General features: G+C 35.8%; 1 protein-coding gene across 1 annotated transcript in view; it reads right to left on the reverse strand.

The window, feature by feature from the left end:
* SEMA3C (semaphorin 3C) overlaps nucleotides 1–25,554 on the reverse strand; it is a 191,763-nt gene that overhangs the window by 68,963 nt on the left and 97,246 nt on the right. Inside the window, exons 4-7 of the mRNA XM_036761052.1 lie at nucleotides 19,619–19,738; nucleotides 13,059–13,149; nucleotides 6,247–6,366; nucleotides 1,094–1,236 (exon numbers count right to left, since the gene is read on the reverse strand). Of these exons, the coding sequence (XP_036616947.1) occupies nucleotides 1,094–1,236; nucleotides 6,247–6,366; nucleotides 13,059–13,149; nucleotides 19,619–19,738 (474 nt within the window). The remainder of the gene's footprint in view (nucleotides 1–1,093; nucleotides 1,237–6,246; nucleotides 6,367–13,058; nucleotides 13,150–19,618; nucleotides 19,739–25,554) is intronic.

Raw genomic sequence — 25,554 nt, forward strand, 5'->3', positions numbered from 1 at the left:
AATGGATCTTATAGAATCCCTTCTCTTTACTCAGAAATCTCTTTTATTTCCCTTTGGCTTTGCCCCTTATTTCATATTATTAATTAAATTGGAGCAAAGTTTGATCTGTTAAATAAGTAGGGTATTGGTATGCCTAGGAAAACACATGGTTTTCGGATACAATAAAAAATTTAGAATACCCATTTAAATATTATGTAATGCATCTGAACAAAGCTCAAACTAGAGCAGCATGTTCAGTGGAAAGAGTACCTGAGTTTTAAATCTGATTACCCATCCTTCAAGGCCTCACTGAAACGTAAACTATTCCACAAATACATCCCTGATTTCCCAACAGCAGGTGAAATCTTACTCATATGTGAGTACTTACTTACACGGAAACTTTGTTCCTTTCAATGAACTTTCAAATACTACCTGGTGCTTAAGTTGTTTGTGCATATATCTAATCTCTATCTGGCTGTACATTCCATGGCATCAGGAACCATATTTTATTCTTTGAATTCCTCATAGCTCCTAGTCTTGAACAATGAAATCCTTATCAAATTCTATTTCTATTTGTAAATGTTCAATAAATATGTATTGAATTGAATATTAAATATAATTGTATAAATCTTTAAAAAAATCTCTAGGTCCTCTAATCATCAGTTATGTGGATGCATTTAGTTATCCTATATCAAGTTTTATATTTAAGTACAGAAATTGTTATTTCTGTCCTTTGAAAATACTCTGTGATTTTCACTTATCTAGATGAGTTTTCTTCACCATTAGTATTAACTTCTAAGACTTAACTGTATTTACTGGAATTTTTTTAAAATATACACCCATCCTAGCTACGTGTGTAGACATTTTTATGACATGGAAAAATGAATAACTCATAGAAAAGACTGATTATTTTTGGACAAACACCATTAATATTTACTCTACTTCCCCACTGAATATATACACAAGCTGTGACTAAATAAAACTTACACTTTCATTGTTTTATTTCAAATGTAGCATAATAAGCCGGGACAAGCAAACAAGTTGGAAAAGAAATATGTATTTCTTTTCACTTATCCAATTAAAATAGGTTATTTCTTTCCAAAAGTATACTCACAGGACATATTCTAGCGATCATGGAATGAATCTGCTTGGTAGTACCACTGTTGTCAGTTAGTTTTTCTTTGAAAAAAAAGTATACTTTTGCATCATTGGGATCAGTACCATCTGGGATAACATGTGCATCTACAAACATAGGTTCTAGAAAGAAAACAAATAAAGATGATAATTAAGGATATTTATATAGGTATCACTAATTCACTTGCAAATGTGTGATATATAATTCCATTTGATTAAGCATATATTAGCCTCTACTATCTTCAAGGCACTAAGCTAAATGATAGTGATACAAAGGCCAAAACAAACAGTTGAGGAAAAGGCTAGCCAGCCAATCTGACTAGAATGTAGAATGTGTTGAGGTAGAGGGGAAAAAAGAAATTTACATTACAACTTTATTATGCATATATATATATGTATACATACACATATATGTAAATATATATATACACACATATATGTAAATATATACATGTATACACACACACACACACACACACATATATATATATGTATGTATGTATGTATTTGTTTGTTTGTTTTGGGGTTTTTTTGGAGGGGGGAAGTCAGGGCAATTGGGGTTAAGTGACTTGCCCAAGTTCATATAGCTAGTAAGTATGTCAAGTATCTGAGGCTGGATTTGAACTCAGGTCCTCCTGAGTCCAGGGCCAGTGTTCTATTTGCTGTGCCACCTAGCTGCCCATATTATATATTTTAAAAGAATAATAAGTTGTACATAATAGATTTGTAGTTTCATGCACAATCATCTTTTCTTCTGCTATGTCATGGAAATGCTTTTTTTTGTTCAATAAATTAAAAAGAATTGTTTTTAAAAAGAGAGGATATGCAATGTCTGGAAAACTAATAATAATAAAATAATAAAATTCTACCTGGCATTATAGTTACTTGTACACATGCTTAATCTCTATCAGGCTGTACATTCCATAGTATCAGGGATTATATTTTATTCTTCGGATTCCCCATAGCTCCTAGGCTTGCACAATAAGATGCTTAACAACAATAATAATAGTTTTTATTTCTGCTATTTTAAGACTTTTCAAAGTACTTTACAAATAATATCTCATTTCATCCTTATAATGATTCTGATAAGTAGATGCTATTATTACCCCACTTTAGAGATGAGAAAATTGAGGCAGAGAGAAGTTAAGTGACCGACTAGAGATTGGACCCTGATTGCCCAGGATCTTAAATTCTGCTCTGAGGAGTTGCTGTTTTCTCTTAGAAATAATGAGGACTCAACTGAGGTTTAGACATGATCAGATTACTGTCTCAGATAAAATCATTCTGGCAGCCACATGAAGGATAGATTAATGAGAAAAGAGATTGGGAGACTAAATTCGAATTAGATCGCAGCCAAGTGTGTGGCTAAAAAAGGGAACGAATGTGAGAGATGTTTCGCTGGTAAAATAAATAAAACTTGGTAGATATTTGGATTATATGAGGGAGAGAGAAGAGTTAAGGAGTACTCCAGGGTTATGAAACAGAGATTACTGGGAAGATGGCAGTCCCTCAGCAGAAATAGGGAAGTCAGTCAGCAAAGTGGCAGCGAGCAAGTGCTGGACTTGGTATCAGGAAAACCTGAGTTTGAATCTGTCCTCAGACACTCACTAGCTGTATGACCCAAGTCAAGTCACTTAAGGTCCCCCCCCCCACCTCACCTTCTTCCTCTGTAAAAGAAGGATAATAATAGTACCTGCTTTGCAGGGTTATTGTGAGGAACAAAGGAGATACTATACAGAAAACACTTTGCAAACCTTAAAATGCTGTATAAATACCAGCTATCATTAAGTTTAGAGCACCATTAATCATAAATCCTGGGATAGAGGATTTAGAATTTATCACATATGATAAACATCCCAAAGATTTTTTTTTTTTACAAATGGTTGCCATATCTTCATTGGAAATGGATAATTACCTAAAATATTTAGGAAGGCCTTTATTAGAGTTTTTGTGAAAAAATCACTTAACATACCCTAAAGTTGTATATAAAGGTGAGCCATTATGGAAAAAAAAATTTTTTTTCCCTCCTTAAGAGTGGAGTACCAGAAAGAACACCGAATGCTGAGGTAGAAGGTCAGTACATGTTAATATGTTCCACTAAGGGCTGGCTTGAACAATCACTTGTTATTCAAATGTGTGTAAGTACTTCTCCAAACACCAATTTCCTTATCTATAAAATGGAAAAGACAATACTTTCCCATTTTACCTCACAGGATTTTTGTGAAGGGAGTGCTGTTGAAATTGTAAAATATAAAAATGTGTAATGCTTTAAAGCTTCATTGTCTTCAACTATTACTACTACTATCATCACTATTATTAGCATTAATGAGTTGAGAAGGAGAGAAACAATCTTATTAAAAGGATTGATTTTTGCTAAATGTTTTTCCCTAGTTATTATTTTCCATGGGAAAATAGAAATAAATGGCATTTTTTTCACATTCCACTGTGTCTGATAAAAATAGGCCAACATTTTTTCTTCCCAATAGCTCCATTGTCTGCAACAATTACAAACATGTTGTAAAGGAGAGAAACATGAAAATAATCTTACATAGCTGAGTGGAAGAAAATATTTTACTTTTACAGCAGAGATCTCAGGAACATGGGGCAGATCAAGGTTGGTTAGCAGACCTGGTTCTAGTCCTGGCTTCATCCCTAAGTAGGGACATGACATAGTTTTTGTTATTGTTTGTGTTTTTTTTATTTACAATATGGAGCCTGTGATTGTGGTATTATGGAATCTCTGAAATCTATTCCAGCTCTAAGACTTTATGTTTCCAGTATCTGTATACTTTCCCCTTACTTGGAGTGTGTGTGTATGTATGTTCGAATGTATATGTGTAAATATACACATACATACATGTAATTCTATGTGTTGCTCACTGTGTGTATGCATATACATAATACTTACAAAGTTTTGATGAGAAAAGTATGTACGTATGCTTAAATATTAGAATATAGTTGTCAAACACATAACCCACAGGCCAAATGCAGCCCACAACTCCTGAATGCGGCCTGATCTAAATAAAAATGTAATTCCAATCTGATTTTAATATATAATATTATATTATATATATTATAATGCATGTTTAATATAGAATGCATACATCTATATATGCATTCACATGCTATACATGCACATATGTGTGCATGTACATATAAATACAAAAAAAGCGTGTGGTTTTCTAAGTCAATATGTGTCCCCCTGAGATCTTTATGTATGCTTGTGTTGGTAAGCAAAATGGCCTTTGTTTCCTTTGAGTAATTCAGTGAGCCTTACTAGGTGCTAAGCCCCAGGCCCAAATCCCTAATAGGTGTGACACCTATGTGGGTGTGGATTGGCAACTAAGGTGGGGCCCAAGGTGGGGCTAACTCCAGGGAGGGCCTAGTTTACACGCCTGGGACAGCAGAGGCTTTTAGACCACGTGGGTTTAAGTCCGCCTCTCTGTGATGATTCTAGGTCACCTGGGTGAGTCGCATGTGTGACTCACCCTTGACGCTGAAAAAGATATAAAACCAGGGGTTGGCTGTCTTTTCTTTGGAGCTCTCTTACCCACAGCAGTGGTGGTGGGTGTGACTGGGCCAGCCCTTGTTCTGAGCTCCCGGCTGAACCTAGATGTTGGTAACTATGAATTGTATTGGGTCTGTCTGTTTGTAATTTGTTTAGGGGCTCTCAAGATGGTGCTGATGAGGAGACTCTGGGCAGCTGTACCTAAGGAGCCCTCCAGCTTGTAAACCCTGATGCTGAGACTTTGTTAAACTCTGGTAACTATGCATTGGGATTTGAATCAGACAAGGTCTGTCTGTTGATGTTTGTACTTTGTTTGTATTTTGTTCTGAAGTTCAGGGTGCTGTATTTTTCCTCTGAACTAAGTGAATGATATTTGTATGCTGAATTAAAGTAAGCTTGTCAACCCCTTCACCTTGCTTTCCTTAGTTAAGCATATCAAAAGAGCCTGTGCTGTTGACAGCTTTCTGGGTGCTGGCTGTGGGTGGATCTTATACCCCCACAAAAGCTGCTAGCCAGATTGTTGAAACAATGCTTTAATGGCCCCTATTTCTATTGGTGAGTTTGCCACCACTGCCTTAGCAGACCGCTTTCAGTTTTGTCCACATAGAAAAATTCAATGAAGCAGAATAAGGAGGTGAAAGTTGAAGAACCAAAAAAAAAAAATAGCTACATTAAAATACAGCATACTGAATGAAGGGGAAGAATTTCAAAGAAAAAATTATGATGCCATTTAAAGACATAGAGGGTCTCCTTATTCTCAGACCATAATCAACTTTCAGAAGTCTCAACGTCCAGATGTACTAGAAGAATAATTTCAAAAAAATAAATGCACAATCAGTGCTTTCTTGCACTGGAATATCAGTGCAATTGGACGCTTTTCTAGGGTGATTCATGATCATCTGGGCAGTGTTAAACAGTTTACCACATTGAGCGTCAGCAAGGCATTTCCCCAAGGCATAGTGACAAGGATCTCCCTGAGTTTTTTTTTCCCCTTTCCTCTTAACCAAAAGGCCAGAGAGGCAGAGTAAGATCAGATGAAGAACTCTCGTGATAAACATTTCTCTGAGACCCCAGCAGATGGATTTCTGTGAATGTATTCCTGCTCATCTCTGATAGAAGCTACAGTGAAAAAGGCATAACAACTCAGGCTTATTTTTAAGCCACCAAACCACATATAAACTAAAATGTAATCCAGTGATTCCAAGCCTTATAAGCTTCTTGTACAATTTAACTAAATATAATGAATAACTGCTTTCAAAAGAGGTTCTATTTATTGTTGACTTAGATGCCAATGTGACATAAACTGATGTGTGTATGCGTGTATATTTATAGATATATACATATATGAACATATGTAATATATATATACATGTATTCTGTGACAACTGCTTTATGATGAAGATGGTGAAATGTTACATAAATCTGGGGCTATTTAAATTATGCACTTTAGCCAAATATTTAGAATCAGCTCTGTAAGAGTCTTCATCAATCACACCAGGAGTACGTTATCTGGGACATGTTATTTTCTTGACACTTCCCCTCAGTTTCCTTTCTGAATATTTCAGAAATAACAAAGAAGGCTGGTATGTGAGAATCAAAAGCATCCATTAAAATGACTGTCTTACCACTGAGCCATTTAGAATTGTGTTGATCTGTTCTGACTGCATTCCTTTTGGTCAAACTACGAAAAATAGCAGCATCTGTACCCATGAAATCGATGTACATTCCTGAGAAGAGTTCTTCATCTATAACAGAGGGGGAAAAAGAGAAATTCTGAACACAGTCTTATTTATCTTTCAAAGCTCTGTTTTAGAGGCATAAATGAACTTACTTGTCTATTAGCATAAGGCCATATATGGTGCCTAGCACATGTATATTCTCTTGAGGTCCCATTACTCAAATTAAAAGAAATCCAAGTTAAATAAAAGTCAAGCACTGTGTTCCTGAACAAGTCTACTTCTGCCAAATAGAGACAAACAGGCAGAGGGACACATTTATACACATTTCAATGTACAGTCATGTGAGAAGGCTTCTGCTACAATTTACTACTGCTAAATCCCAAAGCACATGCTATAGATATTTTGGCAAAGGTAAATAATTCCGAATAACTAATATGCTGGATTACTGAACTCCCTCCTCCAAGTAAATTTAAACACACACACACACACACACACACACACACACACACATATTGAATCTGGAGTTCAAAAACTGAGGTTATAGTTCCATTTTGCCCCTAACCAGCAGGAAATTCACTTCTAATCTCAAGTCGAGTCTAACCTCATCTACGTAGCCTTTGACACTGTTGATTGCGCTTTCCTCCATGATATTCTCTTCTCTCTAGCTTTTGAGGATAACCCTCTCCCTTGGTTTTCCTTCTACCTATCTGACCACTCCTTCTCTGTCTCCTTTGTTAGATGCTCCTCAAGATCATGCCCTCTAAACACAGATGTCTCTCAGGATTCTGTCCTGGGTCCTCTTTTCTTCTTTTTCTATACTACTTTACTTGGTGATCCCACTCCCATGGAGTTCAGTGCCTGGTACATAATTAATGCTTGCTGACTCAATGAATGGTCTCTTTAGGCACTGATATTTCATGACTTTTATCTAAACTAAACAGATGTGTGTGTGTGTGTGTGTGTGTGTGTGAGAGAGAGAGAGAGAGAGAGAGAGAGAGAGAGAGAGAGAGAGTGAGAGAGAGAATTAGAACTTTGTAGAAGGTAAGATTTAGAAAGACTAAGTGATATGCCCAAGCTGAAGGAACAGCAAATAGAGGAAGCAGGATCAGGATCTCTGAATGCTTGTCTAGTATCCTTCTAATACCCAAGGAGGCAAACACACCTAGGCTATGACTCCTGTTACTCATCAAACTGGATAAAAATGTAGCTGAGAAATATTTAACAAAATGAATAAAATGCAATAGAATATAGATAATGCTAACATGTGCTATTCTCAGTCAAGTCCTACATGCTTCCTTGTGTATTGTTTAATGTCACCTTTTCTGTTTTGAGTTTGACACTACTGTTTCATACCATAATGTCTCTCACTGGTTCAAAAAAAAAGGAGGAAAAGGGGATTTCTTTATTTAAAATGATAAGCAAGCTTTAAAACTTTTTTATAAAAAGGTGTTACTATTTAAGACTGACAACAATGGCTTTTACAGGGTTTAAACACTTGCACTCTAAAAAGTATTCGATTTTGAATAATGACTAAATTTTCTCTAGCGCATTTAGGTTTACCAGGAACTTTTCTCACAATTCAGACTGATTTTTGAAAAATTAAACATAGAGGGAAAAGTAAAGACAAGAAAAAGAAAAGTATAGAAAGAAGGCCTTTTATCAAGGAGCAGAAGCAAGTACCTACATTTTCTATGTACTTCAACCTAGGAAATAAAGCCCATATGTTAGGAACATACATGAAAGGCACATAAATTCTTCCCTTGAGGAACAAAAAAAATTCCACAGGTTAGCTTCAATGCTACCCCCTGGGTATAAAACAGAAGCTAACAGCAATCTTTAAAAATCAAATTTAGCAAGGTTAGAGTCTGACTGAGCTGCCGCACAGCTGTGTTCTTTGACTGATGTTCCAGAGTAAATCCCCTGGCAGCCCTCAGAATGTGGTCATGTTGGCATGATCCATGTTGTCTGAGGCTCTCTAGGCTTTTCTAGTCAGTAATAAGGAAGAATGCAAGAGAGAATGGGGCTTGTGGAATGTTCCTGTTGTGTTACTTACTAGGTCATGAACTGGACCCCTACCAGTTCCTAAGCAGGTATGTCAGGCATTGTGTTGCCTTGCCTCTCCTCCTAGTAGGGGTCCAAACTATGTGGGAGTCCATTGTAAGGGGATAACCAAAATGAGGAGGAAAAAGTATTTGAACAATGTGGCTTCTTTAAAAAGGCTAGAAAAATATTTGTATAGAAACACACATACATATATGTGTGTGTTTATACGTGGTTGTTAAATTATTATCCGCTTATAATTAATTATTTCACGTTCTTGTGCTTGATTTCCTCCTAGGCATTCATTGCCTAATCCCTGCTGTCTCATACGCTAACTACCATAGCTCTTACAATTCTTATGTTTGCATCAATAAAAAAAAAATCATAAGGGAATGCAATTTTGAATCCAAATGTACACCAGCTTATTAATTAACTAGGCCTTAAACAATCCACAATATTTACTTGTGTAATCAAATATAAAATGTTTCTGTCAGCTTCACTTTCTTCCTTAAATTCACTCTAATTTGTAATAGCAAGGTTGCCAGTCCTATGGTGGCTTCTTTGCTCTAATGAAAAGCTTAACTGATGTATGTCTACCTTGATAAGAAGCATGTTTTGTAGGGGTAAAAACAAAACAAAACAAAATTTTTCTCAGCCTTTTTATGAAACTCTCATTTTTCCAAAGTTAGAAACTTTTGCTTTGAAATGTTGCTCCAAGTGCTGTGTGACTATACATTTGGAGCTTCACGATAATTGATATGTTTTTAAAGTCACTGTATTTGGCAATTTAGTGCTTAAGCAATGATTGAAAATGGCCAGAGCTCAAGGAATTGACACAGTGGAAGGGCAGATTTTGCAGCTATCTTGTGAAGTTGTCAAATATTCCATTTTTTTCTTCATAGAATAACGATGGTCCAAGGTAACGTCGAAGTCTTTCTACCCTTTCAAAGTCATAGGAATTTTCTGAGATTACCAAACTCAGTAGAGTGTGTATGTATATATACATACATATACACACATATATGTACATGTATATATACATAAATATGTATATATACATATGTGTGTGTGTATATATATATATATGTATATAGAGAAATGACAATTATATAGTCTAATTGTCACAACTGAGCATTTAAAGGAATAGTGTCCCCCAAAGAAAAATATTTGTGGATCATCAGAAGGCAAACTTTGGAAACAATGAATACATACTCCAAGTTTCTCAGTTTACTGACTTTTCAAAGAATTTCACCATTGTAACCAACTAAAATCAGCCTTAAGAATTAAGCTGTTATATAAATATAAACATTTCCACTGAAGATTAAATGTCTTTAAAAATGATGTGAAGAGACATTCTAATCAACCTTTTCTTTTCTTCTCAGTAGTGTACATCTTGTCATTTCCCATCCTAACAAATACTTCTATGGCAAGTAATAACACTGACTAAACTAATCCTTAGTGTTCTAACCCTCAAAAAGATTTTATGTACCAGCAACTGCTGCATTTATTACCAATATTTTTCAGTTATTCAGTAAAACAATGTTGTAGTACAAAAAATGTAAGGGACATACAGTATATTAAGAAAAAAAACTACTAGATGCAAGGTCAGGAGATTTGGTTTTAGACTCAGTCCTGCCACCATATAATTGTGTTACCTTGGGCAAATCAGTTAACCTATATAGGCCTTAGTTTCCTCACTTATAAATAAGGATTTGAACCATCTAATCTGTCATCAGACCTGATGAACTCTAAGGTACTATGAAGTGCTGATATTCTGTGTATGCAATGAATACCCCACAACATCAAAGCCTGAAAATCCTAAGTGAGTTATTATGTTACATTTTGGCATGCTAGTAAACTTGTGTCCTGATTTAGCCACTGCGAGCCCTGAATTCCTCTACTTGTAACCTTGATCCTATCTACTCCTGTCTCCTCTGGCAGGTTGCCTCCACAATAATCCCTTCTCTCTCTAATCTTTAATCTCCCTCAGTACATTGGTTCCTTCCATGCTACCCTCAAATATGTGTAGGTCTACCTCGTTCTTAACAAACATTTAGTTGACCCTACCATACCCCATTTGGCCCTTCACAGTCGAAGACTCATTCAACTTTTGTGATGTACTTTCAAACCTCATCATTTGACTGATACTTCTCTATACAAATTCACCAATGATCTCTTCACTGACAAACCCAATGGCCTTTATTACTTCTCTTCCTTCTTGATCTCCCTCCAGGACTTGACACTGTTGACTCCCTTCTCTCCCTGGACATTCTTCCCTCCTTGGATTTTAATGATACTGTCCTTTTCTATCTCTTCCTACCTGTTTGCTCACTCCTTCTCAGAGGATCAAGGGGATCATCACCCATATGCTAAGACCCATAACTGTGGACCTTCACAAAAACTCTCTCCTGGACACTCTTCTCCCTCTGTTCCGATGTCCTTCTTAGGTTCCATGAGTTCAGTAATCATCTCTATGCAATAATACCCACATTTCCAGCCATATTCTCTTTCCTGCTCTTCATTCCCATACCACCAGTTGCCTACTGGACACTATTTGATGTCCCTCAAATTTAACATGTCCAAAAAGTAACAACTCACTGATTTTATCCAAAAAAACCCCAAAACTGAAAACAACCATTTTCTAAATGTCCCTATTTCTATCAAAGGTATTACCATTCTTCCAATCACCCAGTTTACTACCTGAGAGTAATCTTTAACTCTTCCCGAGCTTCATCACCACCCACCTCCAATCAAGTGCCATGTGTTATCAATTCTACCTTCACAACATTTCTTGCATTTACCCCCTTCTATCAACTTAGATTATTCAAGCTCTTTTCTCCCCTCACCTGAACTATTACAATAGCCTCCAAAATGATCTCTTTGCCTCAAATCTTCACACTTTCCAATCTATGCTCCACATAGCTACCAAAGTGATATTCCCAAAACACTGGTTTGACCAGGTAACCTGCCTGCTCAGGAAGTTATAGTGGCTCTCATTTTGCCCCTTCAATGAGGTACAAACTCTTTTTTTTGACATTCAAAGCCCTTCATAATTTGTCTCCAGGCTCATTACGCACTATTGCCCTCCATACAATCTATATTCCAACCACTTGTTATTCCTCATACCCAACATTCTATCTCCCATTCCCATGACTTTGCAAAGGCTCTTACACTATGCCTTTCATATGCCTCCCTTGTCTTATAATCTCTAGGTCTCTTTAGACTCTCCTCAGTTGCCATTTCTCCTTTATATAACTTTGTATTTTTTCTTGTATATTCATATGTTGTTTCCTCCAATAGAACATAAGTTCCTTGAGGGCAGAGCTATTTTTTTTTGCCTTTGTGTCCCCAATACCCAGCATAGGCCTGGCGTATAGCAGCAGCTTCATATATGATGGATTAATTTGGTCACTCACTTTTAATATTCGAGCTTAATAATTCAACAAATATTTCTCAAATGCCTCCTATGCACCAGATATTTTGCTTGAGGCCAGACATACAAAGACAAAAAACCCAAATGGTCCCATTGCTACTTCACTATGTGATTGTCAGAAGTATACTTTGTGCTGAGTGTATCTGGCTTTAAGGAGGGTCTACATATGAGAAGAATAGGTTGTCTATTTAAATGCATTGTCACGGAAGCATCAATTGTTAGATTAGTTATTTCAGGTAGTCTTTTAGGAAAGAGATAAAAATTCTATCATTTATAATATATCAGAAAAGAGCAATGCACAAGCACAGCATACTTAATGGGCTGAAACAAGTTTTAGCCATCTCAATCTACTGCTGATAACTGGCATATTCAAGTCATTTCTGAATGGTCCAATGATATTAATGAGAAACCTTTAGAACTAAAAGGTGCAATGTCTTACTTAGTAGTTAGTGATTTGGTTTTCAGTGACATTTTCACTTGCCTATGAATATGATGTGCTGGGGAACCTAAGACTAGGCACCTGAATATATTGGAAGGGTAGCAGAGTAAGTCTACAGAAGCAGAAGTATTCCAGGCACTTCTCTTAGTTCTTTATACAGCACTTTTCAGACAATACAAAGAGAGAGATACAGCTGTCTGATTCATTTTCCTTCTGTGTCTTTAAAGAAGTACAACATTAAGAGCAACTTTCAAGAAAGTGAAATTTAAATAAAATAACTAAAAGTGAGGGAAATGGTAGACAATAGATAAAAAGCAACAACCATAGAATGCATATGTGCAAAATATTACAAGCTGTAAGAAAGGAAGTGTGATAGAGTAGATCAAATGCCACAATGGAGTCAAGAAGACCCAAATTCAGAACTTGTTTTTTTGCACAACTTTTTGTCACAAGTAAGTAAATTCATTTCTGCAGTGCAGAAAACTCTAAGAATTTTCAAAGTTATAGATGAATTCCAAGTATTCCCAGTAAAGGGAACTCTCTAATATCCTTGGCAGATTACACATTGTAAATGATATTTTGGGATGGTAAGCATTAAGCAAAGCATAGACATAATAAAGTAACAGATTTTAATCATAGGACCTTTTAGGAAAGGGGAAATTAAAATATTTCCCCAACCTCATTTCTTCTTCATTGTCAACTTCTTCCTCACATACATTTATTTTAGATTTCACATGGAGTTCCATAAGGGACTTTTATAAGAAAAGAGGATTTTCGTGTACTACATTTTAAAATTTACATTGCTTAATTCACAAACAATATTTCACATTTTGTTTTGATACTTACTGATCATAACTGACACCGTGTTTACATTGGGGTTGAAAGAACAGCGTCCTTTTCCGGATTCACATTTAGAATCAATCATGAAGACTTGTTCCTTTAATGCAGAATAAAGGCAAGATTAATACAGAGAAGCAACTTTATAAATTTAGGGGAAAGGGGAACTTTCTTTAGTGGAAAACAAGATTGTCAAAAACATTCCTTGAAGAATCTTTCCACTTGGCTACCTACATGTTCCTAGTTAATTTTCCCAACCCATTATCCTAAGAATTATTTGACCTCTAAGAAGTGTTCATCTGTGAAAGTTAAACTAATCTCAGAGGGCTTGCTCCTTATCTTAATGACATCCCACCCCCAAATCTGATGCAGGCACTAAATGATTAGGAAAGAAGAACCAGCAGAAACTATTTGAAACCCAGAGGTCATTATGAACTGCAACCACATATGTAAGGTATGGAGTCAAATTAAGAAAATTGTTTTATACAAACACAAAGTATCTTCTTTGTATTACTACTGTAGAAAACAATGTTTCTGAAAGAGGCTAAAAAAAGGAAGAAGTTTCATTTTTCCACTAAATGTTTGGCCTCAAGACATTAAAGTTCCTTGAGGACAGAAATTGTCTTGTTTTCATAGCTGTACGTTCACTGCTTAGCACACAGTACACATTTAATAAATGTTTGTGGGTTATCTTTTATCTTAATAAAATAATGAACAACAATTGTGGTTAATGTATTTCTGATATTCAAATGCCATATTAACCAAATAAAGAAATATTTCATCTCATCATCATATAGGAACATTATCTGTATAATATAGTTCATGTAACACTGAGGAGGAAATGTCATTAGTGATAAATGACCACTGTTTTGGTTTGGCTTACTTTTATAATTATGATTATCATTTTAAACCAAGCTTAAACTTCCTTGTTCATTCATCCGATGTTTTTGTCAAATTGATCTGAACTGCTGTTATATGCAGACCTGTGTGTTACTTGATGCGGAGGGAAGCAAAAAATGAACTAGACAAGGCTTCTGCTCTCCAGAATTTTAGGATGATAGCTCCAGTACTGGAAGGGACTCTTCAGAGGTTGTGAAGTACAAGCCCTTCTAGGCCTAGAGACCGGCTTAAAGTAACACAATAGATTTCAGAGATGGGATTGGAGCCCAAGTTGTCTGATTCCAAATAGAATGCTTTCCACTATAGCATACTGGAGTATATAACTTAGCTGACAAGATACGTATGTAAATAACCACACTAGAAAGCAGCAAGTGACCACAGCAATACAAAGGAGATGACAGGAAAGCTCAGAGGCCCTCCTCCATACCAACTCCCAAGTTGCTGAGACACTTGCTAGTTCTTCTCTACAGAAGGTCTCCAAGTTTGATGCTTATCTGACTTGGAGCTAATGACTTCCAATTCATTCTTTCCCATCTCAGAAAAAGAGGTCAATCAGTCACTCTATATGAATTAATTAAATGCTGACTACATGCCAAGCACTGTGCTAAATGCTGGGGATATATATATATATATAAGCTTGCTCTTTTCAAGGAACTCCTTATAATACTTCATCCTTGGGCTGAGTTATACTGGGGCTGGGATACATCCCTGTTTGCTGTCCTTTCAACTCCAATGATACCCTGCCACACAATGACCTCGATGTTTTGATAATCCTCATGGAACAACCAAAATCTTGGTCCTAGACTGGGGGTGGGGGGGTTAGGGGTGGAGAGGAGAGAAAGTAGAGTGGAGTCAGAAGCAGTGAATACTTTGCAGACATGGGTCAGAAAGGAAGCTTTAAAAAAGAGTGACTTCTGATGAAACAGAGATGAAGTGACTGGCATCTAGGAGACAGGCTACCTGCATCTGACAGCAGTGGAGGCTGAGGCTCCATAAATTAGAGTAGCTATTGTTCAATCAACAACTCAAATAACCAATCAATAACTCAAATAGCCCCCACCCTGCCACATTGCCTCTTCAAAATGTGAGTCCCTTCCCCACTCCATCCCCCAGATACAGACATGACAAGGTTACTTTTTAGGGTTTTTTAAAGAGCTAAGAAGAATTTTGTCGTATGAGTTATATTCTATTATTATGCTTAATGAAAATCTTGTTATTCAATTTCTGATGATTTTTTCTGGTCTGTGAGTAAATCCTATATACGCTGGGGGCAGGGGGGGCTCTAAGCAAGAATATATTTTCCTTCCTCTATATTGAACCAAACAATAGTAAGAGATCCTTGAGGTGAACTGGTAGACTCACATGACATTTTTGTGGAGATCCATCTAAAATGATGTTTGTTGGGTCAAGCTAAAGCTACTTGCTCTTTATACAATAATTAAGGAAATAGTGGAATAAGTGTATTTATGCTGGGGGTGCTTAGACTAGAGATGAAACTTTGGTCATTAGAGTTGAGGCAACTAAGAAACTGTCCGGCCAGCCAAGGTGTCATATGTACATATGTCACATTTGAATCATGGAATCATAGTGTAGCATGTGTTCTGAACTCACCTCCAGTAGGTGGTCAGGGTTTTCAGGAGGTGGCCACTATGTTTCCTCTGAGCACTAGGGTTAACCCTCAGGGATTGGGGGACTATATTTTTTATTCTATAGCTTAATAAGCCCCACTAGCATCATTACCTCTATGATTATTGTTTTATATTAATTAGTTGGCCAGAAATCAGTATTTACTACTGTCGTAGAGTTGGTACAAAATATCCCTTGCCAAAGTTGGTGACTCTCTATCACAAGTACAGACATAAGCTTAGACATAAGCCTAAGCTTAGAGAGCATGTACGGCAAAGGAGAATTAAATAGATCTTAGAAGACTTTTTGCTGGAGTCCTCAAGTGTTCCCCTTAAGTATAATGCAGCTTTGCTGCTAGACTCCTTGTAGAGGCTTGGATTGGCTTTTCCTCATTGTGCCCAGTCTGCCCTCAGTTCCTGATGCAAGCAATGCTGTCATCTGCTGTTCCAGGAATAACTTCTTCGATGCTGATAAAAACATAAAATTCACATTCTCCAGTCTTCTAAAATTCACAAATACCTCCTCTGGTCAAGGGATGGGAAGGGGGTCTACAGTGAACAAAGGCCATGGTGCTCTCTTAGCCCTGTACCCCTCATTAAGGATTAATTCCCAAAGGATTGGCTTGATGCTTTCAACACAATACTGTCACATCCTCAAATACCCTTGGTTCTAATACATGGTTTACTATTTCATTGATGATCCACAAGTTTCTTCAATCAATTTCAACACACCTCCCAAGCATCATGACCATGATTTATCCAGTGGCTTTCAGTACAGACTTCTGTGTGCACTGTCACATCTAGTAGCTCTTCCCAATTTCATCTTCCCAAGCGTTACTTTCATTTTTAACATGGCACAAGTAGTACTGGTTTTAATATTCCAAATGTAATCCACATTGTCACTGCTGATGAAACTAGAGCACTGTATAACATTCTTGAATCTGTTACATTTTGTATCCGCTTTGTCATCCTTCTCATTCAATCTACAAATGCTTTTGGGAAGAGGTGAGAGTTGGACTATGAATCCAGGACACAGACACTCTAGTCTTGTGTTCTCCTCAACAGCTTGTCATTTGTTTCATGCAATAATGTCATACACAAAGGAGCGTGGAAGACCATCTTCCTACTTCATGTTGTTTTACAAATGAATTTTTACTTACACTAGTGTTGTGCTTGGGTCCCATGCATTGACACTTGTTTTCTATCAATTACATTTCTATAGGAAATGGTGATGAAGTCATTGCTTTTAACCATTTCAATTTTTAATACTTGAATACTTGTTCAAACAGGCCGAGCTGGAGATATTATGATAGCACCTAATTCTCACATCTTTTATTTCTATTTTTCTCTAACTTGGCAGTCGTTTTTTTCTAAAATCCACCATTGCTCTAAGCACTCTATGACTGAGAATAGTTAATTCTATAATGCCTTCCTTTCTGTTAAAATATAGCCAACTTCTCTATTATTATAATTATCTTGTTCTCATGTTTTTCAATGTTCTTATAGAAATTATGCTCAGAGAAATCACTATCCTGCTATCATTCTTCTAAATATCTTGTTCTATGGGTTATTTCATAAGCATTTTTTGTAGTTGAATAAATTATGGATATGAACTTTTCTGTAGGATCACCAAAAGCATTTTTGATAAAATTCCAGTAGCAGACAACAGGAATCATACAGAATTCATACTGATCCCACATAACCTTGATCCCCTCTGCAAAGTCCGTAAGTTTTGAAAGCCTTTTGTTCCAAGCAGTTTAGAGTGTATTAGGATTTGTCAGGGCAACCCCTACTTAAAGTGTTATTCTTAAGTTTGGATGGCTTAATGTTATATCTCGGTGATTGTAGTCAATAGTTTGGTCTGTGATAACGGATGGACTCCAGTATAGTTTATTAAGTTCTCAGGGTTATTTTTAGGTTTGTATTTGTAGAATGAGGGTTTGTATTATATTTATGATCCAATATAGTAAAGATTCTATATCTTAATAGTTTTATTACATATTACCAGCAAACCTTACACCTGCATACTAAAAAATATCCAAACCAGTGTTTGAAATCATAAAAATAATTTAAATATACATAACTCTACATTTTTAATTTGTGAGTTCATAAAAGCTTTTTAATTGTGACTTCATCATTGTGACCCACTGAAAAAGAAGAATGCTATAACCTTGTATGCTAAGTATAAAAATACTTCATAAGAACCAATTTTTTAAAAGTTACTCGAAGCATTTTTTAGTATTTTCTTAAATTTAGAACTGAAGAGATAGAGGGCTATTGTGGCAATGGGAAAGAAAAGATTTGACTATAGTATTTAGTAAAAAAAATTCACAAATAAAAAAGCATACAATTTGGCCATATACAAATTTCATAAAAGTGGAGATTGTCACAAATTTACCTGATACACAATTATGTTACTTAAAGAAAATGATCTTATAATAATGAATGGTTGGTCCATGAACCTGACAATTCCACCGTCTTAAAAAGAAACCCTTATCTTTTGAGGAGAAAGTAAAGTATCTGATACTTAACAAATTAATTAAATTCATACTATATTTACAGTGGAGAATTTTGTGGGAATTTTTTGGATAGTACCCCAAATTTAATATTACGATATGGAATAAGAAATTTGTAAGTGGAATAACATTTTTAATTGAGATCTCTAGTTGGAGAAGGCATGATTGTCAGGGACAATCTGACTGTCATCTGACAGTTTCATACATCTGAGATCATAACTGATTTAATCAGCTGATCATTCACAAGTGCTTGTCTATATGAACAAGTTCAATTCAGGCAATCATATTCTTGCCATACATATATCTAGATTTTTATTTTAAGACTATGAGCACTTCACAAGATTTTAAGACTTTAGGCCTTAAACCAAAGTCACATATGGAAAAAGAATCATTTTTGGACAGGGAGATAGGGTTAAATATTATTACTCCAATTTTCAAATAATCTTCTTGTTATAATTATTAATGGGTATATTTTCATGTTAAAAAGAAAGTATTTGAATTCCTAAAAAATATAGAAGGAATCTAAATAAGATCTTGGTGGAAAAAGGGAGAATTTTGTTCATTATAAAACAGAATAGTTAAATGAAAATGGAAAATATTAAGAAAATCAGTGGAATTTTTTTAATCTTTTACAACCTTGCCAATGATTATATATAATCATTCAAATGATAATAGAAACTAACATCATTATATGAGAAAAAAAATCTTTAGAACAATTCTGCAAGTAATTCCTAACAGTTTGGCTGTATGACCCATATGGCCATACAATGAGTTTAGGCTTTATAACAAAAGTAAATATAGATGTTAACCAATTGGACTTAACTTATAGTATTCACAGCAATAACACACTAAATAAATTGTTTTATTAAAATTTTCACTTTTCTAATTAAGTTTTTTTATTGCATAGCCATATTCTGGATTATCATCAATAGCTTACATGAGCAAGGTTAAGTCGTTGATACATACAAAGTATATTTTGTTTAAGCATTTTAAGTATTTCAGTTCAAAAGAAACTTATTCATAATGATATACCATGTTTCATTCATTGCTATAACAAGTGATTCAAAAATGAATGAGTGGGGAAATCCATCTGAAATGAAGTCCATTTCTTGGTTAGTTATGTAACTGGTTTTTTTTTTAAAAACTGAACCTTTTTAGCATTCTTTAGGCACTTCCTAAAAATGTGAGTTAATTTTTTTACCAAATTCGGCAAAGAAATGATAACTGCTTTTAGAATATTGAGAATTTAAAGTCACCACAAAACATCTATAAACTTTGAAATGTATAAGAAAAATATATTTTCCTATTCCAAAGCAAATATGAAGTTAATAAACTATTTTATGTTTTTTATTCTTTCCTGTTCAAAAAGAACATGCATAAGATAAACACCTTTTCTTCTAGAATACAGGCAGATATGAAAGAAGAAGTACCATTCATTGAGTCAAATAAAAGAATATTTTAAATATTTGGGACTCACCTGATATAAATCATTGTAAGAAGTGAAGATCATCAAACATTATGTACTTACCTCAGATCTGCGTCCTCTGTTCAAATATGTGCATACTGGGCTAAAGGCACCGCTCCCACAGACATACAAATGAGTTCGGTTGAAAGCCTGTATCACCCGCACAAAGTTTCCACAGCCATGCTACAAGGATAAATACAGTGGTAAATATGGTTTTTTCTCTCTCTCTCTTCCCCTCTCACTCTCCCTCCCATCCTCCTTCCCCCTTCTCCCTCCTCCTCCCTCTGACTTTCTCTGAATTATGTATTATAACATCAAGATATAAACTCAAAATTTTCAAATTGCATTTAACAATGAGAAGACATCATAATCTTGTAGTAGCCCTCCCCTCCCCCAACCTATCAAAAACATAAAGCTCTATATGCTTCCTGTATTGGACTATTAAAAGTTTAGGAGTCATCATTTAGGATGGACTATTAAGAGTTCTTCTACATACAAACACCAAAGAATGGATAAAAAAACTACCCCTCAGATAAAGTATGGTATAAAGGAAAGAATACTGACTCAACTTCAAGTTATAAGACCAGTATTTCAAGTCCCACTTCTGCCACTTAGTGCCTTTGTACACTTGGATAAATCAATTTACTTCTTTGAAACTTCCTTCCTGCAGGGACAGGAAGGCCATCCAAAATACTGTCCAGAGATCCAAAGACTAGAACACCCAGCACCACTGGAGGTCCCCTTTGTTCCTTACCTTCCCCCCGACCCTGCCCCCCAATGCACTCTCCTGCAACTCAAAGTCCTTCCAGACTGCTAGACTGCTTACATTGCTTGGGTAAGATGGGATTCATAAACTGCATTCTTTCTTCTGAGATGAAGAACCACCAGGCTTAACCATCAGTCTTACTACTGCCTCCTAAGGTCTTCCTGGGCATACCATATGCCTTGCCTCTGAGCCCTAAAGATCCCTGGCACTATCATCTGACCTAATGACATAATCTAAGAAACCCAGAGCCTTATCTTCTCTGTTACCATTGATCCTTTGGAATCCCAGGGCCTTCTATTCATCCTGCAGCTGAATTTTCTTTTATGTATGAGTTCTGCGAAAGCAGGGGAAATTTCCCTTTTTCTCTTTCTATCCATAGCATTTGGCACATGTTGGCACTTAATAAATGCCATTTTTAAAGCTTAGATGAATCTTTGAGGTCACTGATGTGCATCCTGACTTCATCAGTTCAGATCATACCCTATGCATACCTCCTCACTACGTGTTATAGATATTTGTCTATATTTTTCTAAAAATACTTCCTACTTTAATAAGTGTCTGTTAAATAAATTACACAGAGGCAACATCAGGAAAAATACTCTAATAGGTTACTCTTCCATCCCATTATCCCTTCTCCACAGCTCACTCAAAGCAACCCTCTACCCCCTGCCAAATATCTACAGTATCTTCCCAAACAGACCTGCTCTGAATCTAGTACCTGTAGATACCTGCCAACTTCCCTAAGCAAACCAATTAACATAATAACAATGTTGAGATGATCGATATCTAGCAGTGGCGTGAAGTTACATATGAGATATAAATGTCTCAATCTTTTGAGCTGAGAGTCCCAAATTTTATATCTCGGATCATGAGTAGCATGATCTTCATAGCTATATTAATTTCATGATGGTCTGTGCTGATTAGTGTTTAACCATGTTTCAGCCATTTTTTGGCCATGAAAAGCCAAATTTAAGACAAAACTTAAGTTTGTTCCTGCCTTAAAACTGTCTTTTTAGAATATATTAGTAATTAAAAGTAAACTTTTAAAAAGTTTTTTCCCCATCTATCATTTCTTCTTGTTTATTCAATGATTCATTCTTGACAGTAATTAGTGATTTTTCTTTCGGCAGAGTGATCTTGTACAGATGTTTCTTTTCTAGATTTTTATTATAGAGTGATCAATCACAAACTTTGTAACCAAAGAATTAAAGCTAGTTCAACAGACAGATTGTTTTATTTATATTTTGAGACATTTACATTTATGTTCAATATTTCAAGGCACTTTATTCTGACACCTGTTTATAAAGATACCTAAAATGTGATTATATAACTGTACATAGTATTTTGTTTCTCAGGAGGAAGTATATATCCAAGCCTGGTGTGTATATAATATGTATATATTAGGAATAATTGTGAGCAGTAAGACCCAAATGTTTATTTTTTTCACCTTCGAGGTCAGTCAGTCTAGGATTCTGTATGTAATATTTTCCCATAAACCAGGAAATCAACCTACTCCTATTATGCAAGTTATATCTATTTTGCCTTAAGTCCTGTAGACAAATTAACCTTGAAAAAGGAATCACTAGTTAACCGTTCTACACCATTGGTGGTAAAAAGAAATAAATCAAAAGAATTACTTGTAATAGAAAACATGAAGGGAGGTAACTCAGGTCTCATGCCCCAGAACTACTACTCTCATATGAAAAAACTGAGAGCAAGGCTTTTTGAATAAGTGTAGAATTATGTCATGTATTTTACTAGTTTCTGACAATACTGGTATCTGATATTTGTCTACTAAATTTTTGTAAATAACTTTTCTTGCAAATATCTTATGTCAACTTGAATTTTATGAACCTCTATTATTTTCTAACACTATGTCCAGTATGCATCATATAATTTTTTTAAAAGTGTTTACATTTTAAAGCTATCATATGTGCTCCTGGACCCTTATCATTGTTTATGTTCTTCAGTGTTGTCTCAGTAATTCATTTAATTATTATTTGTTACAGAAAAAAGACTTCTTATCTACTGGGGGGCCTAGAGGAGGAAGGAAAAGCAGATAGTCTGTCAGAGAATAGTCCTCTATGCCTCTGTGTCTCTTAGGGGTGGGGAACCTGCAGCCTCAAGGCCACATGTAGCCCTCTAGGTCTCAAGTGTGGCCCTTTGACTGAGTCCAAGTTTTATAGAACAAATCCTTTTATTAAGGGGTTTTGTCTTGTGAAGTTTGGATTCGGTCAAAGGGCCACACTTGAGGACATAGAGGGCCACATGTAGCCTTGAAGCTGCAGGTTCCCCATCCCTGCAGCTTGGATACTGTCATAATACTAGAATATTTAGACAGCTCCTATAAGTCTGAATTAAAATTACCACCTTGTTTGCATTAAAAAAAAAAAAAAACTCCACACAGCAGTGGTAATAGCCTACACTGTTATTAAAAGTTCTCATATCACAAGCTGATGAAGTTTCTGAAAGTTTAGCTTTCAATCTATTTGTGGCTTCAATTATCTCCTTTATACAGATTGCTCAAGAATCCTCTCTTCCAAAAATTCCATTCTATTATTTCTGTTTTCTAGAAATCACTACACCTTGATATGATCCCAACACCAACTTCTCCGTTCTATTTACGGCACCCCTGTCCTCCCAATCACTTATGTTCAAAAAATATACTTTTGACTCTTCTGTCATTCACTATGCATTCAGTCTATGGCCATATCTTTTGGATTCTACCTCTGCAAAATCTCTCATTCTATCTCATTCAATATTGAAATCACTCATGAATTATTTTGTCTCTTTGCACTTAGATTACCAGCAAGACCTTCTCAAGGTCTGCTGTCTCCAGTCTATTCTTTCTCAAATCCATTTTTTTTTTTGCATTACTACCAATGTAACATGCTTCTAAAATGCATATGCTTTGATCATGTCAATCCTCAGTAACTGTCAATGGCTCTCTAGTACCTAATCAATAAAATGGAAACATTTAATTTTTTTGTTCAAGGCCGCCTTCAAACAGTAGAAATGCAACATGCTTTTCAAACATATTTCACACCCCTTCCCTTAGAAGGCTCTGTGTTTCAGACAAAATGGAATACCCTCCATATGTCTGTTCTTATATCCTCACACATATTGTCTTCAGGTCTTTGTTCAACCCATCCATCATGCTTCAAAATGATTCTCTCATATTTTTAAGTCTTTTCCTTCCTCCAAGGACTGAATCAGGTGCTATAATCTTCATGAAACTTTTCCTTCCCCAGGTAAAAGTGTTCTTTCCCTTCTCAAATTTATCACAATACTTTATTTAATCTTTCATAATTACAAAATCTTATAGATGCATGAGACCTTGGATATCGTTTCATCTGATCATTGGTAAACTAAGAATCCCCTTTATACCTCTGGCAATTAAGGATCATCTAGCTTTCCTTTGAAGAACTCTTTAATGAGGGCAATCCTTCCGATCTGAGGGAGTCTATTTCACTTTAACATGTTTTAACAGCTAGGAAGTTTTTCCTTGTCAAAATCCATTATTTTTTACACAATTTCTGCACACTGTTGGAAATTTAGCTCTTTTGTATTTATCTCACTTGCCTGCAATTTTCTGTAAATTGTAAACTTCTTAATAGATGAATTTGAGCCACATCTATCTTTAATTCCTCCAATACATATCTTAGTATGCACGGTAGACACCTAAAGGGTTTTTAAATTTTTATTTGAGGGCCTACTACATGCAGCTAGATGGCAGAGTGAATTGAGTACCAGGCCTGGAATCAGGAAGATTCCTCTTCCTAAGTTCAAATCTAGCCTCAGACACTTGGCTATATAACCTTGGACGAGTCACTTAACCCTGTTTGTCTCAGTTTCCTCATCTGTAAAACGAGCTGGAGAAGGAAACAGCAAACCACTCCAGTGTGGTTGCCAAGAAAACCCCAAATGGGGTCACGAAGAGTCAGACAAGACCAAAAAACAACTGAACAGCAGCTACATGCTCAGCGCTGGGTTTACCTTCCCTAAGCTATAGTAGATCAGGATGATTATCATGGGTCCCAGATTTAAAACATTGAAGCAAAGAAAATAAATCTAATCCAAATTAGAATATGAGTGAAAAAGTGACTAAGTGCTATAGACTGCACAAATTGGGTAGGTCAGAGCAAATGGCAGAGTGCTGGTGGTATCTAATTTGCCGACTATAAAGGATAAATATTATTTCAATAGGTATAAGCAGAGACTCTTGCATTCCAGACACATAAAATACTATCGAAAATCAGAGAATTGGCAAATTTTAATTAAGATCCTGCTCTATACTTTTCATGAACCATGCTAAGCATACAGGACACAAAAAAATCAAATGGTCCTTGCCCTTTCATAACTTATATTAGGATCAGAAAATGAAACATGTACACATATAAGTACATGTTGTTTAGCCATTCAGTCATGTCCTACTCTTCATGACCCCATGGACCCTACTACTGTGTTTTCTTGACAAAGATACTAACTGGGGGGGCTTGCCATTTCTACCTCTGGTAGATTAGGGCAAACAGAGGTTAAGTGACTTGCCCAGGGTCATGCAGCTAGTGAATGTCTGAGGCTGAATCTGAATCCATGTCTTCTCAAATCTAGGCCCAGCACTCTATTCACTGAGCTACCTGGCTGACGCCTAGCCACCCATCCATCTCCTACTTCTATAAGCAGATACAAATGTATAATTACAAATGTAATATGATTAATAAATAAAAAGTAGAGGAGGACAGGAGAGTAATTAGGAGCAGTGGACATAGCAGGAAATGCCTTGTGTAAAAGTTGATGTTTAAGCAGAAAAAATAAAATGCTCTATAAAGTTTAAAGGAAGAGAATGGGAACTGGACTTGCAGTTTTGTAAACAAAGGGAATTCTAATATGAGGTATACCCATCTACCAATGTAGGTCAAGACTTTCTCTTTCATTTATAGTCTCAAAGAGTTGCCTAGGACACTGAGATGATAAACAACCAGTCTAAGCTCATACTCCCTTCTCCCTGTGTGTGTCAGAGGAAGGATTAGAACCCTGGGTTTCCTGATTCTGATGTCAGACTTGTCTGCACCAACCACCCCCCGCCCCCCATCTCTCAAAAATTAAAACACTATATATTTCAGAATTTATTGCTATTATTATTATTATTAATTAGGAGCAGTACATAAGATAAAAGGATTTTGAGCTGGAAGATAACCTTAGAAATATTTTCTTTTCCAATCACTTCATTTTA

Source organism: Trichosurus vulpecula, chromosome 5 (assembly GCF_011100635.1).
Source record: "Trichosurus vulpecula isolate mTriVul1 chromosome 5, mTriVul1.pri, whole genome shotgun sequence".
Classification (NCBI taxonomy): domain Eukaryota; kingdom Metazoa; phylum Chordata; class Mammalia; order Diprotodontia; family Phalangeridae; genus Trichosurus; species Trichosurus vulpecula.